General features: G+C 42.3%; 1 protein-coding gene across 1 annotated transcript in view; it reads right to left on the reverse strand.

The window, feature by feature from the left end:
• MAPKAPK2 (MAPK activated protein kinase 2) overlaps positions 1 to 13072 on the reverse strand; it is a 67178-nt gene extending 54106 nt beyond the window's left edge. Inside the window, exon 1 of the mRNA XM_088448553.1 lies at positions 12390 to 13072. Within this exon, the coding sequence (XP_088304679.1) occupies positions 12390 to 12614 (225 nt within the window). The 5' untranslated portion in view covers positions 12615 to 13072. The remainder of the gene's footprint in view (positions 1 to 12389) is intronic.
• Between the last annotated feature and the right edge of the window lie 2901 nt (positions 13073 to 15973).

The raw sequence follows: 15973 nt of genomic DNA on the forward strand, positions 1-15973 counted from the left end.
CTGTTGCCTGTAGACACTGATTAGTGCACCGCCTTTATACCTACAGTATATTCTGTGTGCAACTGAGGCCGCATCAGCAGTCGCACACAGAATATAGACATGCCGCATATATAATTTTAATCAGCAGAAGTTGCTTGTGAGCCTTATTCACATCGCCTTGTGAATAAGACGCATTTGAAGATACAAAAGTAGAATGAAAAGAATCTCTGCACTACCGTGTCACACCACGGCATGGTACGACGGCATGGTACGACTAGAAGTGCTGTTTAATGCGCAAGGAAGTAAGAGGTTTGTGGACACATCTGTAAGTACACAAAATAGAACGGTTTTAAAACTAGTTTTGTAGCCTTTAGGGTATTATATAGGAGGTGGACATAATGGATCTCATATTTTACCACGAAAATACTTGCGAGCAGATTCAATTAGCTGCAGAGTCTACCTTTCATCGAAGGCTCTGCCCCAAACTATTCAAATAGTGTCATTACCCCACAGTAGGTGCACTTTATGTGGATTTTTACTCACAGCCTCAGGAACTGCAAGGAAAAATGTAAATGCACCCACTGGGGCTTACCGCATGAGGTAACCCATAGATTCCAGACACTTAACCTGGACCCATTATGTGTTAACGATCATTAGCCATGGGTTTACAACATGGGGAAGTTGCCCAATAACTGAATAGCTCGGGGTGTTACACAGGAGCTTTAGCCATGTAGTACAGACCAGATTTAATTGAATCTACCCCTTAGTGTTACATGAAGGTGGCATAAAAGAGAAGAACACAGTGAGATGGACAGTATAAAGGAGGAGGACTGCAATGCTGACATGAACATTCAGATATATTACATATTAAGTCATGCATTAGCTATTAATACTTATTCTACTTTAGCCTGAAAGGCCACAAGTATGCCAGTTATCCTCTGTTGGCAGCACACCACCAGCCATCAATACCACATACATCAAGTAGCTGAGCAAAATACCACAGGCATTTTAATTTTGCCTACAAAACATGCACCATCACATTATCCTGCTATGAAAATTCAAGTTTATTGTTTAAAAGGGGGAATGACAGTCGCATTAAAAAAAAAAAAAAAAGAAAGAAGCTGACACATTTGCAATCATTTTTAATGGAAAAGGCATTTTCACATTTATGTTTTTTTTAGTTTCACTCTACATTAGGCATGTCAAACTCAAAATACCAACTGGGCCAAATATTCAAGATCTGAGTTTGTGGGCCGGAACAAAAAAAAAAAGTTTTATATGTAATTTTGAAAGGTTTATAATTTCTGAAAACCAATGCAGTACCCCCTGTAGAAGTGCCCCTTATGCAATTCTACCCTGTATTACAGCCCCTTTTGCAATGCCCCCTGTATTTGTGCTCCTTTATGCAGTGCCCCAGTAATGTCCTTAGTAGTGCCCCTTATGCAGAGGCCCCCAGTAGTGCCCTTTTATGCAGAGCCCCTCAGTAGTGCCCCTTTATACAGAGGCCCCCATAGTGTCCCTTTATGCAGAGCCCCCTGTAATGCCCCTTAAGTTGTGCCCCCCAGTAATGACTTATGCAGAGCCCCCCAGTAATGCCCGTTATGCTGTGCCCCCTCCCAGTATAGAACACGCCCCACTCATCTGTCTGTGCAATACTTACCATTCTTCATGACAGCTGCTGGGCACCGCTCCAGTCCTCGCCGTCCCGCGTAGATGCTGCCGCTGACTGATCTAATTAGATCCAGAGTGGCAGACACAGGCTCCGCTCGTCGCGGGCGACGTCATGACATCACCCGCGCGCTGTATCACCTGCCGCTGACTGGATCTAATTAGATCCAAAGCGGCAGGCGCAAGCTCCGGGCGACGTCATCCGTGCGCTGCATCACTGGGAACATTGGCCTCTGAAGCGATCAGAGGTTCCTCATCACTTCAGAGACCACTGTTGCCGTGGCACGGGTGTGGGCCGCATATTATAAAAAATAATTATATATATATACATATACACATACACACACACACACACATATATATATATATAATTAGCCCACACTCTGGGGCCGCAGAAATTGTTTATTGGGGCCGCATGTTTGACATGCCTGCTCTACATACATAAAGTGTGCATGTTACCAGATAAATGTACAGTAGCACTTGGGATGGAAGATGTCACTGACTCCTATGGTCACTGCCATGTTACAGTTCACAAAACAAGAGCAGCAACAAAATGGATATAAATAAGCTTATACAGTTTACAGGTGGAACAGTGGAGATGGAGAGTAAAATAATATGTAAGCTCATCATAATGTGTGAGCATTCTGACAGAATTCCACAGAGAACCCCCATGATACACTTTGCCTGTATTCATTCAGAAAAACGGAAACTCCTCAACCTCACCACATGACTGCAAGGTGAAGAAAGACATTGAGCAATAATAAGAATACTAGACAAGTGGGGGTGTGGGGAAATGTAAAGATCAAGACCAAAAGAATCTTGTGATGGGAGATCAAATGAATGAGAACAGTAAAGTGAAATCTGATGAATGCAATAAGATAACATTTCTTGTGAACAGAGTGACAGGAGAAACAGCACAGCCCTTAGCTGCTGATGTCACTGAAACGCACACAGAATTGGCATCAAGGCAGTCAGCCGACCCCAGGGTCACCCAGGCTCACTCATCATGGTGTCAACATAGAATATTCGTCACAGAAGGCCACTCCCACTCACTTATAACATCCCTCCCTGACAGGGAAAGCAAAAGACATTTCCCATGTCCACCAGCTATATACTAAGCAAAACACTTAAGGTTACTCTTCTGACAATGCAAAACAATATTGAAGACATTGGAGTAACTATACTGTAGTCAGCCCATGTGATTACTCTATGGAAAATGGTCTTAAATATATAAATTGTTATGCGGTCATTACCAAGTCTCCTGCATACCACACTGTTCAGGTTATTACACCAAAACCTAGTTAGAAACATCTAATGAACGTTTAACTCACAGATGTCTGTTAATAAACTGGTTACCAAAGTTTATCATTTTATTCCAATTTAAAAATTTTAATAAAAGCTTTAACCATTCTCATAGCTAAATTGCTACAATAGTATTCATTAAGCAGAATCTTCAGTATATCTTACAGATACAGTCACATTGACCGATTTCTGTAATGCCTCACGTGGCACCATTAATCTTCAGTGCATTTTCCTGGCAACGATTAATCACAAGTTGCCCTGAGTTTGTTTCACAGAACAAAGAGGAACAATTTGGGCGCTGAACCAACATTGCAGCCTGTTTAATGCTCTGGCAGAAAGAATCTAATTCCAGTTAACCCTTTTCCCTCCTGAGCAATTAATGATACTGGCTCACCTCTTGTAGAGATAGATGGTTGTAGATTATGTAAGATGCATATTTACAGCAGATATGTTTTATAGTAGCGTGGTTCTACTTTATGTGCCAGTTCACAAGTAAGGGCGGTGTGTCTGGTTACACGCCACGTGTTTTAGAGTCCATAATTAAGTAGTAAATGTATAGCATAAAAGTCACTGAAATGCAACACAACACGGTATATTATAAAGTCAAAGGTGTAGATTTACTAATGTGTGGGTTTATAGAAGTGGAGTTGTTGCCAATATTAACCAGATTCTACACCTACTAGAAGATAATAGCTAGAATCTGGCTGGTTGCTATGGACAACAAACTTCTAAAAACCCACACTTTAGTAAACATACCCCAAAATGTCTTCCCCAATCATGCCAACTAAGCACATAGGGCTCCATTTACTAACGAACGAAAATACCAGCGGCAATTTTCGTTTAGTATCACTGTGATACAAACGAAAATGTCACTAGTATTTATTAATACTTACCCCTCAGGTGAGGTCCCGCGAAGTCCTCGGCGAGGTCCTCCGCTGATCTGCTGTCAGACTAACGCTTCCAGCAACGGGGCTCATTGTTATGTGTATGCGCGATGGTCCGTCTGTGCATGACACGGAGACCCAGCAGTGCCTGGAAGGCATCGCTGAAGCCGGAAAGGTACCGCTGGGTCTCCATTGCCGGCAATGGGGCCCGCATCGCTCTCACCATCTAAAAGATGGTGAGAGCGATGCTGTGAAAATAGCGGTAATCTTAGATTAGTGCTGTTTATTAAATGCAGAAAGGTGGCATAACCCCTTCAGCGAGCGCTGAAGTGGTTATGTTTAGTTAGTAAATGGAGCCCATAGTTAGTAGTTTTGTTTTTCTTTGGAAGGAGATTTTCTGGTATTTTCTCTGCCAAGATAAGGAAGTGCTTGTCATTTCAGGTTTTTTTTTGTTACATATTACTACACAAAACAATGCAAATCACACCAGGTTAGCTGCAGTATTATCACCAAAATTGTGACATTGTACAAATGTTGTAAGAAAAAAACAGCACTGCATGCAAAAAAAAAAAAAAAAAAGAAGAATTTGAATTGAGAGGTCCCAGCTTTACAGCAGTTCTCGTAGCACTTGGGAGCAAATTTAGTTAGCGTCAAAACGCGTTCCATAGAGGTGTGAGCAAAAACAGGCCAGGTTACCTCCCCCCCACTCCCCCGAAGTAACCCACAGTATATGCAGAGGGACTGTTGATTAAGTTATTCACCCCTTAGGTATTTCTGATAAAAGTGGTTGGAGCTCGAATGTAAAAATTTATATTAAAATATAAAATACAAAAGGACCAGAGGCCATTTTTAAAAGCAAATTTTGACAGACATGTTTCACAGATGTCAGAATACTATCATATTAATATTAAGGCATAGTTGGGTAGGCAGGGCTTGACAGTTAATGCACCTACAAACGTAATACCTACCACTTGGAGGCCTGTTCAGTGAGCATTTAGCAGTATTATAGTAGGTAAAACATTGCTTATTTTTGTATTAAGTGAGGTCTTATTACCCTAAAAACTGACAGAATCTTGCAGCTAACAGAGGGCTCCATTTAACAACGAAGAACGACCCCTTTTGTGAGCGCTAAAGGGGTTATGTCATCCATTCTGTATGCAACAAACAGCGGTAATCTACTGCTGTTTGTCACTGCATCGATCATGCCATCTTTAGATGGCGAAAGCATTGTGGTTCCCATTGCCGGCAATGGAGACCCAGCGCTGCCTCTCCTGCTTCAGCTAAGCCTTCCAGGCACTGCCGGGTCCCCGCCAGGTTACATTGTCACGCACATGCGCAGACAGAATGTGCATTACACAGAATCCCGTCGCTGGCAGCGTTAGGCTGCCAGCAGCCGAGCGCTGGACGTTGCCGACAAGGAGGACTTCGCTGGACCTCACTGGAGGGGTAAGTATTGATAAATACTGGTGGCATTTTTGTTTGCATCACTGTGATACTAAAGGAAAAATGCTGCTGGTATTTAGGTTAGTCATCTCTATGAATTTCAATTACTTATTTGGCTCCTATATTTGACAGGCCAGCTCCTAAATTCTACACTATTGTGACCATTTTTAGAGTTGACGTTTCTTATGATCAAATTATGTGACGCCTTTTTTCAAAAGGTGTGAAAACCTTTTTAAAATGAATGTGCTGACATTCTGGTCATGACTCATAAAAACCAGCATTCCAGAGATTTTTATTGTGACATTAACTTTTACCATTTCTACTAAAAACTTAAAGCAGGTTTTTTTTTTTAGATTACCTTAAACATTAAAAAGGGTCAATTTATTATTGGAGGTTCAGTGGGTGTGTACCGTAATGGTGTGATAAATAATGTATTTTATCTGCAATTTTCATCCGGCAGAACCATGTTTCTACGCAGTGGTTTTCCCCACCTCACCACAGTCCAACTCTGCATCGAGGAGTTGCTGCAAAATGCACATACGCGGCCAGGATTGAGACTTGTACTGGAGTGGATCCTATGAAGCTTCTCCAGCTTTGCAAATCCCCCGAAGCATTAAGCTGGGTACACACAAAGATTTTCAGTCCAACCATCCAACTAGTTGATTGGTTGGAATTAAAATCTGGTAATGTATGGGAATAAAAGATGATCAGCTATTTGCTCCTAAATGCCAGAAAACAGGTGAAAATGGTCGTCAGACAAGTTTGTTAAATGTTTGATCTAAACAATTTGTTCAAACAACAGTTTTTGTCCATTTTAAGGCGTTTGGGAGCAAATTGCTGATTGTCATTTGCTTTCATACCTTCCCAGATTTTCATTCCAACCAATCAACTAGTTGGAGGTTGGACAGAAAATCTTTGTGTGTGTATGCAGCATTACCTAGAGATGTAAAGCCAAGCTTTGTGTTACCTGATAAATTGAGCTGTTCAATCTCCATGAGCATCATCCAAAATCAGAGGGGCCACAGAAGAAATACATTTTCTCTGTGGTAGCCCACTTGTTAAATAGGACAAAGCAGCGAGAACCCCTTTCAACAAAACATCAATAATAAATAGACCATTAGGTCTGTTTACACATCACTACAGCAGGATATTTTAGAAAGTAGTTTAACATACAACCGGCTGAGAAGACATCACCATCAGTAGTGGGCAAACCTAATACGTAGACTAGATGAATTTACTGTACTCGCCAACTCTTAACAACTTAACTAGGCAACTGACATTTTTTCAAATCAAGTTCACACTACAAAGAACAGTGTAAATCGCATGTAGAATGACAATGTGCTTACTATAATTTACCTTCATTATGTATAAACACCCATTCTTATGCTGGGCATATACTCTACAATTATCTGTCAGATATCTGTCAAATCTGTCTGGTGGGAAGGAAAATCTGGTCCGTTTTCTAGTGTTTGGGAGCAAATTTCTATTGTCATTTGCTCCCATATATTACCAGGTTTTCATTCCAACCAGCCAGATTGGACAGATATCTGACAGTTAATTGTATAGTGTATGCCCAGCATAACATAAAACAGCATATTTTACATTTGGTAGATTAAATAGACAATAATAAAACAGACCTATGATTCAGTCCACACTAAACAGGTCAGAAACATTTTGTTTAATAATGCAAAAGCCAATATCTGATTCCACTATTGAGTGCAAGAGATTTTGAATTTTTTTATAATTAATAATTATATACACACACATAAATATTGGGACATTGACAGAATTTTCATATTTTGGCCTCTACTCACCACCACAATGGCTTTGAAATGAAACAAACAAGATGTGCTTTACCTGCAGACTTTCAGATTTAATTTGAGGGTAATTACATCCAAATCAGGTGAACGGTGTAGGAATTACATCGGTTTCTATATGTGCCTCCCACTTTTTAAGGGGCCAAAAGTAATGGGACAAACTAAACAATCCTAAATCTAACTTTCACTTTTTAATACTTTGTTGCAAATCCTTTGCAGGCAATTACAGCCTGAAGCCTGGAACGTATAGACATCACCAGACGCTGGGTTTCATCCCTGGTGATGCTCTGCCAGGCCTCTACTGCAAATGTCTTCAGATCCTGCTTGTTCTTGGGGCATTTTCCCTTCAGTTTTGTCTTCATCAAGTGAAATGCATGCTCAATCGGATTCAGGTCAGGGGAGTGACTTGGCCATTGCATAACATTCCACTTTTTAGCCTTAAAAAACTATTTGGTTGCTTTTGCAGTATGCTTCAGGTCGTTGTCCATCTGCACTGTGAAGCGCCGTCCAATGAGTTCTGAAGCATTTGACTGAATATGAGCATATAATATTGCCCGAAACACTTCAGAATTCATTCTGCTGCTTTTGTCAGCAGTCACATCATCAATAAATACAAGGGAACCAGTTCCATTGGCAGCCATACATGCCCACGCCATGACACTACCACCACCATGCTTCACTGATGAGGTGGTATGTTTTGGATCATGAGCAGTTCCTTTCCTTCTCCATACGCTTCTCTTCCCATCACTCTGATACAAGTTGATCTTTGTCTCATCTGTCCATAGGATGTTGTTCCAGAACTGTAATGGCTTTTTTAGATGTTGTTTGGCAAACTCTAATCTGGTCTTCCTGTTTTTGTGGCTCACCAATGGTTTACATCTTGTGTGAACCCTCTATATTCACTCTTGTGAAGTCTTCTCTTGTTTGTTGACTTTGACACATATACACCTACCTCCTGGAGAGTGTTCTTGATTTGGCCAACTGTTGTGAAGGGGTAAAATAATTCTTCTGTCATCCACCTTAGTTGTTTTCCGTGGTCTTACGGGTCTTTTGGTGTTGCTGAGCTCTCCGGTGCGTGTTCATTCTTTTTAAGAATGTTCCAAACAGTTGATTTGGCCACACCTAATGTTTTTGCTATCTCTCTGATGGGTTTGTTTTGATTTTTCAGCCTAATGATGGCTTGCTTCACTGATAGTGACAGCTCTTTGGATCTCATATTGAGAGTCGACAGCAACTGATTCCAAATGCAAATGTCACACCTAGAATCAACTCCAGACCTTTTACCTGCTTAATTGATAATGAAATAATGAGGGAATAGCTCACACCTGTCCATGAAATAGCTTTTGAGTTGATAGTCCCATTACTTTTGGCCCCTTAAAAAGTGGGAGGCACATATAGAAACCGTTGTAATTCCTACACCGTTCACCGGATTTGGATGTAATTACCATCAATTTAAATCTGAAAGTCTGCAGTTAAAGCATATCTTGTGTGTTTCATTTCAAAGCCATTGTGGTGGTGAATAGAGGCCACAATATGAAAATTTTGTCACTGTCCCAATATTTATGCACTTGACTCATATATATATATATATATATATATATATATATATATATATATATATATATATATATATTAGATATCTGACAAAAACAAAAAAAGTTACTTTACGTGCTACAGGCACATAGGAACTCACTTTTTAAAAACGAGTGGGTTCTGCAGGACGCACTGCGTGTCCGCCACAGCAGCCGGACCAGTAACTTCCCCAGGATCTTCCCAACCAATCAGCGCGGGCGGCTCCTCGACCAATGAGGATGCCCGCCCCATCCCCAGTTCCCCATCTGCTAGACACAACGAGCAGGCCCGGATGTACAGCATAACAGCCAGAGCCGCCATAAGGATTATCGGATAACTGACAATATGGACAGGTACTTCTGTTCAGCGGACCGCCTCCTCACTGCTTAATAACGGGATGCCAGACAACATTAGTCTGAGCATCCCGGTCTCATGATGCCACCCAAGAAGAAGGGGAAGGGCAGCACCACCATCAGGAAGGTGGGGGAACAGTCAAGAGCAGAGCCAGTGACCACAGGACAGCAAGAAATATTACCTGCTGCACTGCAGATCCAGGACCTGGAGGGTGGATAAGTGAACATAGCGGGGAATCAGCAGCGGGCAGAAGGGGACTTGCAAGCTGCAGGGCATTTTGAGACTTGTAGTTCCACCCTAGCACGATGCACTGAGTGGAAACCCTCTTAGACCCTGGTAGTAAGCAGTGGTAGCTGCCCACACTATCATGGGATTGCACATCATCATAGTGAGTCCTCTCTTGTACTCTGTGTAAGGCTTCCATGGTCATGTGTGTAAATAACTTTTTGTATAACATTTGTTATACAAATGTATATATTTTTTGATCTGATGCTTGCTGGGAATAAGGGATAGGGGTCCATTCACCTTTAGGGGCACAACACTGGAGGACAAGGTTTTGAATGATCCTTGGAACAGGAAACAATACATAAAAAGATCACACGCTTTATGTACTAGTAGTTACTAACAGCTAAAGATATCTTTTCAGTTCTCCAAGTTACCTATCATCCTCCCCCCCACACCACACTAAACCTCCACCTTACCCACCACCTGCTGTAACCCTTCCTCATTCAGAAGCCAGCCACATAATCCCACACTCCTTATCCGCCTTCTATAGATCAATATCACCTCCACACTACATCAACCCTAATAATCTCATTCTCCTCTCGCCTCTTAACTCTGTCCCTCTCTCCTGTTCCCTCTGTAAAGACAGTTTTGTCTATAATAAACTGGTCTCCGTTCATGAGCACTTCATCTGCAATGCCTTGATTCTCCTTGCCATCACCAAATCCTGGATTTACCCCTCTGACACCACTGCTCCTGCAAAATTCCTCCATCACTTGGCTTCCTGGCTCTTAATCTTCAAATGGGCCCTCAAGACCCATTTCTTCCCTCAATGCTTTCCAGCGCTCATCCTAACCCACTACTTTATGCTCCTTCCTCACTATCTAGCCCATCTGTGTCACCCCTGTTTGTCTGACCCTCCCCTCAGAATGTAAGCTCTCACGAGCAGGGCCCTCTTTCCTCACGTGCTTCTTCTTGCCTTACTTTTACAATGGCACCTAAAACTGCTTACTGACACCCTGCTGCTTATTTAGGTGTTATGCAGCATTGTTTATAAATCATGTACTTGTCCTGCATTGTCTGTACTGTTAATAACTGTCTTGTGTGCTCATTTGTTTTTGTACTTTATAAGGCGCTGCGGAACCCTTGTGGTGCCATATAAATAAAGAATAATAATCATGGGGCATCATGCTATGCACATCCTAGGCATCTATCTGGGCACAGCACAGGGGTATCTTAATTGGCATGTTACACTGTTTGGCAAGTTACACTATTTATGTATTGCTTAGCATGTTACTTTTTTGTAGATTGTATGCATATTGCTGGACATATTAGCTGTTGTGGGGATTAAAACTTGCTACTATATAATGTTATCTACTATCTAATATATTGCCTGAGTGTTGGGATTATTGCGATGCCGTCATGGGGCTGTACATTTTGGGTATGAAGTGGTTTGGGTCTAGAACCTGTAAAATTTGAGTTTTAGGTTTGTATGCAAGAGTCTTCTTGTATGCAGACTACATTGCACACTGTTTATTTTTGATGTTCCACATGCACGCCCACTAGGTCTTCATTTGCAGAATACCAGGACCGTTGCAACTGTCTGCACTTACCCTCTCCCTACACTCAGCACTGCCTGCCCTTACTCTACCCCAACTTCTTCAGGCCTACCCCCAGCAGTGTCCCAAGTGCTGCCTGCCCTCACCACCTATAATATGTGATGAGAACCAGAAACAGTGGAGTAGTACCCCACTTTTTTGTGAGGGGTCCCACAAATTGTTTCGCTCAGCACGATCACTATTAAGGGAGCCTGCCTTATTTGTGCAAAGAAAATGTTTTTAACATTTGATGGTTTTAACCCATTTTTGAATTTTATTATGTGATCTCAATAAGTCTTTAAATAAACAAAATGTATTATAATTAAGCACTCTCTTTGAGAAATAGATTTTTGTTATTAAGCAAACCAGTGCTTTAAATGGGAGCTGCGTCTTTGACAAGTGATCATAGAGTTAAAATTAATGATTATTATTTGTGCGCCTAAATTTATATTTGTGTATTAAAAAACAATGTGATGCAAGTAGGGTGGTAATATGTAAAGTAGGATTACCTTATCAGAAAATAAATGGCTGTGTGCATTCAAAACCAACAACTGTTGAAAGGGAACATGATAACTGGTCACTCAGTCAATTGTACAGGTAAAAGCCACTGGTCTTCAAAACAGTTTATACATCTAAATTATTTTGACCTTTGATCAGTTAAAGAACTCAACAGTTACCTCATAGTAATAAAATGCTTTAGTAAAAGGTTACCCATCAGTTCTCCATTCAGAAAGATAGTCATAGGCTTCCTCCACCAGATACCTTGTATAACATAGGTCATCTGAAATGTGCAGTATTGAGAAAGGCCTTTGCTCAACAGCAAAAGTATCAAATCTCACAGAAAGAGGGGCAGTTTAAACAAAACAAAAAGAAGCAGCTACAGCCCTGAAAGTTAGGTTTCCATAATACCAACTGGCTGCAGAATAAAAAGGACTTGCAATAAGTAGATATTTTGTTCTATATTACTACTTTAGTCTAAAAAAGGAAACAGTCAACCCCTTGCAATGCTCAATGTAGCCTTCACGTGCTTCAATTACCATGACAGGTGTCCCTTGCACTGCCTTCATGTATACAGGATGATTTGCTCAAACAGCTGTCAAACATACACTCAATCTATCAATCAAACACAATTGTGGCCTTTTCCCAGCAGCAGACTGCACTCCTGGAAACTGTAGACAGTAGCAATGAAAAACAAAATACTGCAATAGCAAATCAATGCCACAACTATCCACAGAGTCTGCCAAATCCCAACATCAATTGCACACCAGATTACACATGCAGATTACCCCACACAACACGTTTGAATGCAGTCAGCGGACTACTCCAATATGATATTTTAGCAGTGTATCTTAATACATTACACTTCCTTCTGTCATAATAGCTGATAAAATGCCCGATGCAATAACAGTTTCCCTTTAGAAATGACAGTACAACTTCCACTTTTTTGTGATAAAGCAAATACTTGCGAACTATTTGTATGAATGGCCAGTGTCAGCCATCTGCTCCCTATTGTCAGATGGGAACACCCCTTCCTCCATTATCCCATTTACCTTCAAGGCAAACTTTTCCCCAGTCTTTTTGCTGAAGATCTCTAACACTCTTCCGTTGATGCCCAGTCCCAGGACCTGGTTGGTCACCTTGTAGTCATCAGTAATAGCATTCTTCTTGATGGGTAGGGCAGATTTATACTGTTGTTGCTGCTGCTGCTGTTGTTGTTGGACTGGGGGCTGGTTAAGGGTTGGTGGATTGAGGAAGGGAAGTCCCGGGTTCATCATGCTTAGGACCTATATATAATCCCTTATACAGGAATAACAGGACGGTAGGGCGGGTGCTGGGTGTACCTGGATCCACCTTCTAGGGGATCTCTATCTAGGGCTCGGTGGGGCAGAACAAAGAAATCTAATTTATAACAATCACGGGGTCCTAATCGGACATAAAGAACGTATGAGGGGCCCCTAAACCTAAGACTCTATGGGACCCTATAAGGAGTGGGGGAGGGGCCCCTGAGACTTCAGCCTTTAAAGGTCCTACAAAGTAAGCAGAAAGTCGGGGCCGCCAGGTTGAGGTGTATGGGGGGGGACCCTCGAACGGCTTGGCGAAGGAGAGTCCGTAGAACACCGGCTTCCCGCGGAGCTCCAGACCGATGGCTCTTTGGATCGTTGACTCTCCGACCGTCAGTCCGGGTGCTACACAACGTTCCAGCGCCGGATCACTTCCACGATGACGTCACTGCCTCGCTTTCGGCATCGGCTGCCGCTCTTAAAAGGGCGACACAAACTGTTGTGTTAAGACAGCAAGAGCGATGTTCTGTGCGGAGTGGGGCCAGCAGCACCTGCACAAGCTCCGGCAGCTTCCTGCTACTCGTAATAAGCGTCTTGTTATTATCAGCCGCAATTAGACAAGTGCTACGTGAGCGCTGTCTGGGGCTGGGGATAACTTCTGTGACTAAACTTTTAGGAAAATCACTTGGTTGGATGAGCTCTGTGGCATCATAGTGAGGAAACATAGGGCCTGATTCATTACGGGTCGCAATTGCAACCACGTACGCAGAGCGGTCAATGGTACATACTTTGTATTTATCGCAGTGCGCGTGTTAGCATTGCAGTCCCACAGCGTTCACCCACACAGAAACAAAGTCATCGCAGTGCTGGTGACAGGACGTCAGCGCTTGTGGGTGGTGACGGGAGTAGTTGGAGAAACGCAGCTTGAGTACTCACTGCATGAGACGAGGTTAGCAATATCTGAGTATGGTCAGACCTGTTGTAATTGTGCGAGGGGCCGATGTTAATCAATGTTCCCGATGTATACGCAGGACTGCAAGTATTGCGGATGTGAGGTAGCGGGTGTCTATGCTGGCTGTGCGATGGCATTTGCGATGACATTAGCATATTAGCGATCCTTAGTGAATCAGGCCCACTATTAGCATCGCTGCTGTTTTTTTAATAACATGTAAAATAAACGCCTCATGTTGGCTTCTGTGATCCACTGCTGCGTTAGGGAGTAATCTGAGTAAGCCTAAACTTACTCAGACTGGCCACCAGAACTCCTCTGCCTTAGCTAGTAAATCTGCGCCAGAAGGTGCAGACATTAGCCTTGGCACTCTGTGAAAACAAGTGCATCACCCCCCTGATTTCAGTAATGCTACCCGGCGCCACCTTTTTCCACCCCTAAACAGTCGCAGCCGCAGGCTGTGGCTTACGTGTCACTGTGTGCGATGACACAGGACCCATTCTGCACATGCGCAGAACCGGTCATGCACATGCACAATCTACCTGCCATCAGAGATGTACACAAACCTGCGAGGTCTGGTTCAGAGATTTACGTAAGGCCGATATTTACGCAGCTTGAGCGAATGTTAGCCAATGTGCACACGTGAAAGCTGCACTGCTCACACTCAGCGATTGATTTGGAATTACACTCACACAGAGGATTCACTCGCAACGTGAACAGGTAGTCAGCGTTTGGGGGAGGTAACGTGGGGTTGTTAGCAGTGCCAGATTAAGGTCCACATGGGCCTGGAGCTGAAATTTCTAAAGGGCCTATTGGGTGCCGCTGCAGGGGGTGTGACCAGCACAGCGGGGGGGTGAGTAGTGATGTTTGGTGCAGGATCAGTGCTGGGGGGTGTTGTCTGCACAAGGAGAGTGGCTAGCATCATGGAGGGCATAGCTAATCTATAAACATATACACACATTTATACATAGTAAGTAACCAGAGGAAATTCGAACACACAAATAGCTTCAATTCATTGAGGGTGCATAATTTAAAGATCCAGATAAACACTGACAAAAATGCCAGACTGACACAGTACCAAGTAATAAATATATCAAAAAAGGTGCTTATTGCTAAATGATTTTCAAGCAGAAAAAATTCCAAGCCATGACATTTAAAAAAAAAAAGTTCAAATAATGGTGTAGTTATATTCATTATGGACAAAGTGCCAAGGCAGTAAAATCATCAGCCCGATGGCTGTTTCTGTTGTATAATTTATTTCACACTGTTTTACTGCATTTGGCCAGTTTTGGAGAAGACCTACAGTAGGAGCAAGGTTTTCCAGATTGATTAATTAATCCACATATTATTGTTATTTATATACTATATGGAAACTACAGCTGGGGCTAAACCAAATTACAAAGACAGGATTCCTTCTTTTTTGACATATTACACACATAGGAACTTATTCAAAGATGTTCGCTCACAAATTCCACCACAGCAGCAAATATATACGCAGCAGCTGTGCGGAAATATGCAATTGTTGCAGCCTCCTGGATTTGTATTGAGATGCCCACCAACGGCTTAGCAAATCCAGTTGACTGCGTGCAAAGATGCAGTATTGGTCGCAATACTGTATATAAGAATGGATGTCCTGACACCTTTGGCGTTGCTAGTTTTCTTGAGTGTCATTCTTAGCAAAGATCAATATATTAGTCTCAGGTTAGAGGATAGGATTCCAGGGAAACTCAGTTCCAAATAAGATGTCCTCAATGTTGTACTAGGTCTTTCCTAAAACCGCTCTGTCTCACATTCACACTTATCGTCTTTGGCTTGTCTGATAGACCAGTATATTTTTGGAGTGTGGGAGGAAACCGGAGTACCCGCAGGAAACCCTCGCAAGCACAGGGAGAATATACAAACTCCACACAGTTAGGACTGTATCGGTCGCAGATTAGTGGATAAATCGACCTTCTGAGTAACCCTATGGTTGCACAGAATGGCTGAGCTGCCAGAGCCATTTTTACTGCATATAGGATCACAGTTGCAGGCTAAGAAAAACCTTTAAAACGATCCCAACACACCTGCGTTTGAGCCACCTCTCAAACAGTCCCTGCCTGTCAATAACTTTGTGAATTTATGCTCACTGCCAGCAAAAATGAAACTTGATGCGTGCGCAGTGCGACTCTAGACGCACACGCAAATCACCGATAACTGCTCAACTAAACATCAGCATTCCATCCGTCTCTAAATCAGGTCCATAGTACAGTCTCAGACAAGTACACATCACAAATGCATAACAAAAGTGTAAATTTAACTTTGACACAATATTTCTTTGTTAAATGGGAAGTCCATTTAAAATCCAATTTTAACCTGTAACAGATGTGATGAGGACAAAATATTTCACTGAGACTATTCTTGCCAT

This window comes from Taudactylus pleione, unplaced genomic scaffold, assembly GCF_031769625.1.
Source record: "Taudactylus pleione unplaced genomic scaffold, aTauple2 ptg000458l, whole genome shotgun sequence".
In the NCBI taxonomy this organism is placed as follows: domain Eukaryota; kingdom Metazoa; phylum Chordata; class Amphibia; order Anura; family Myobatrachidae; genus Taudactylus; species Taudactylus pleione.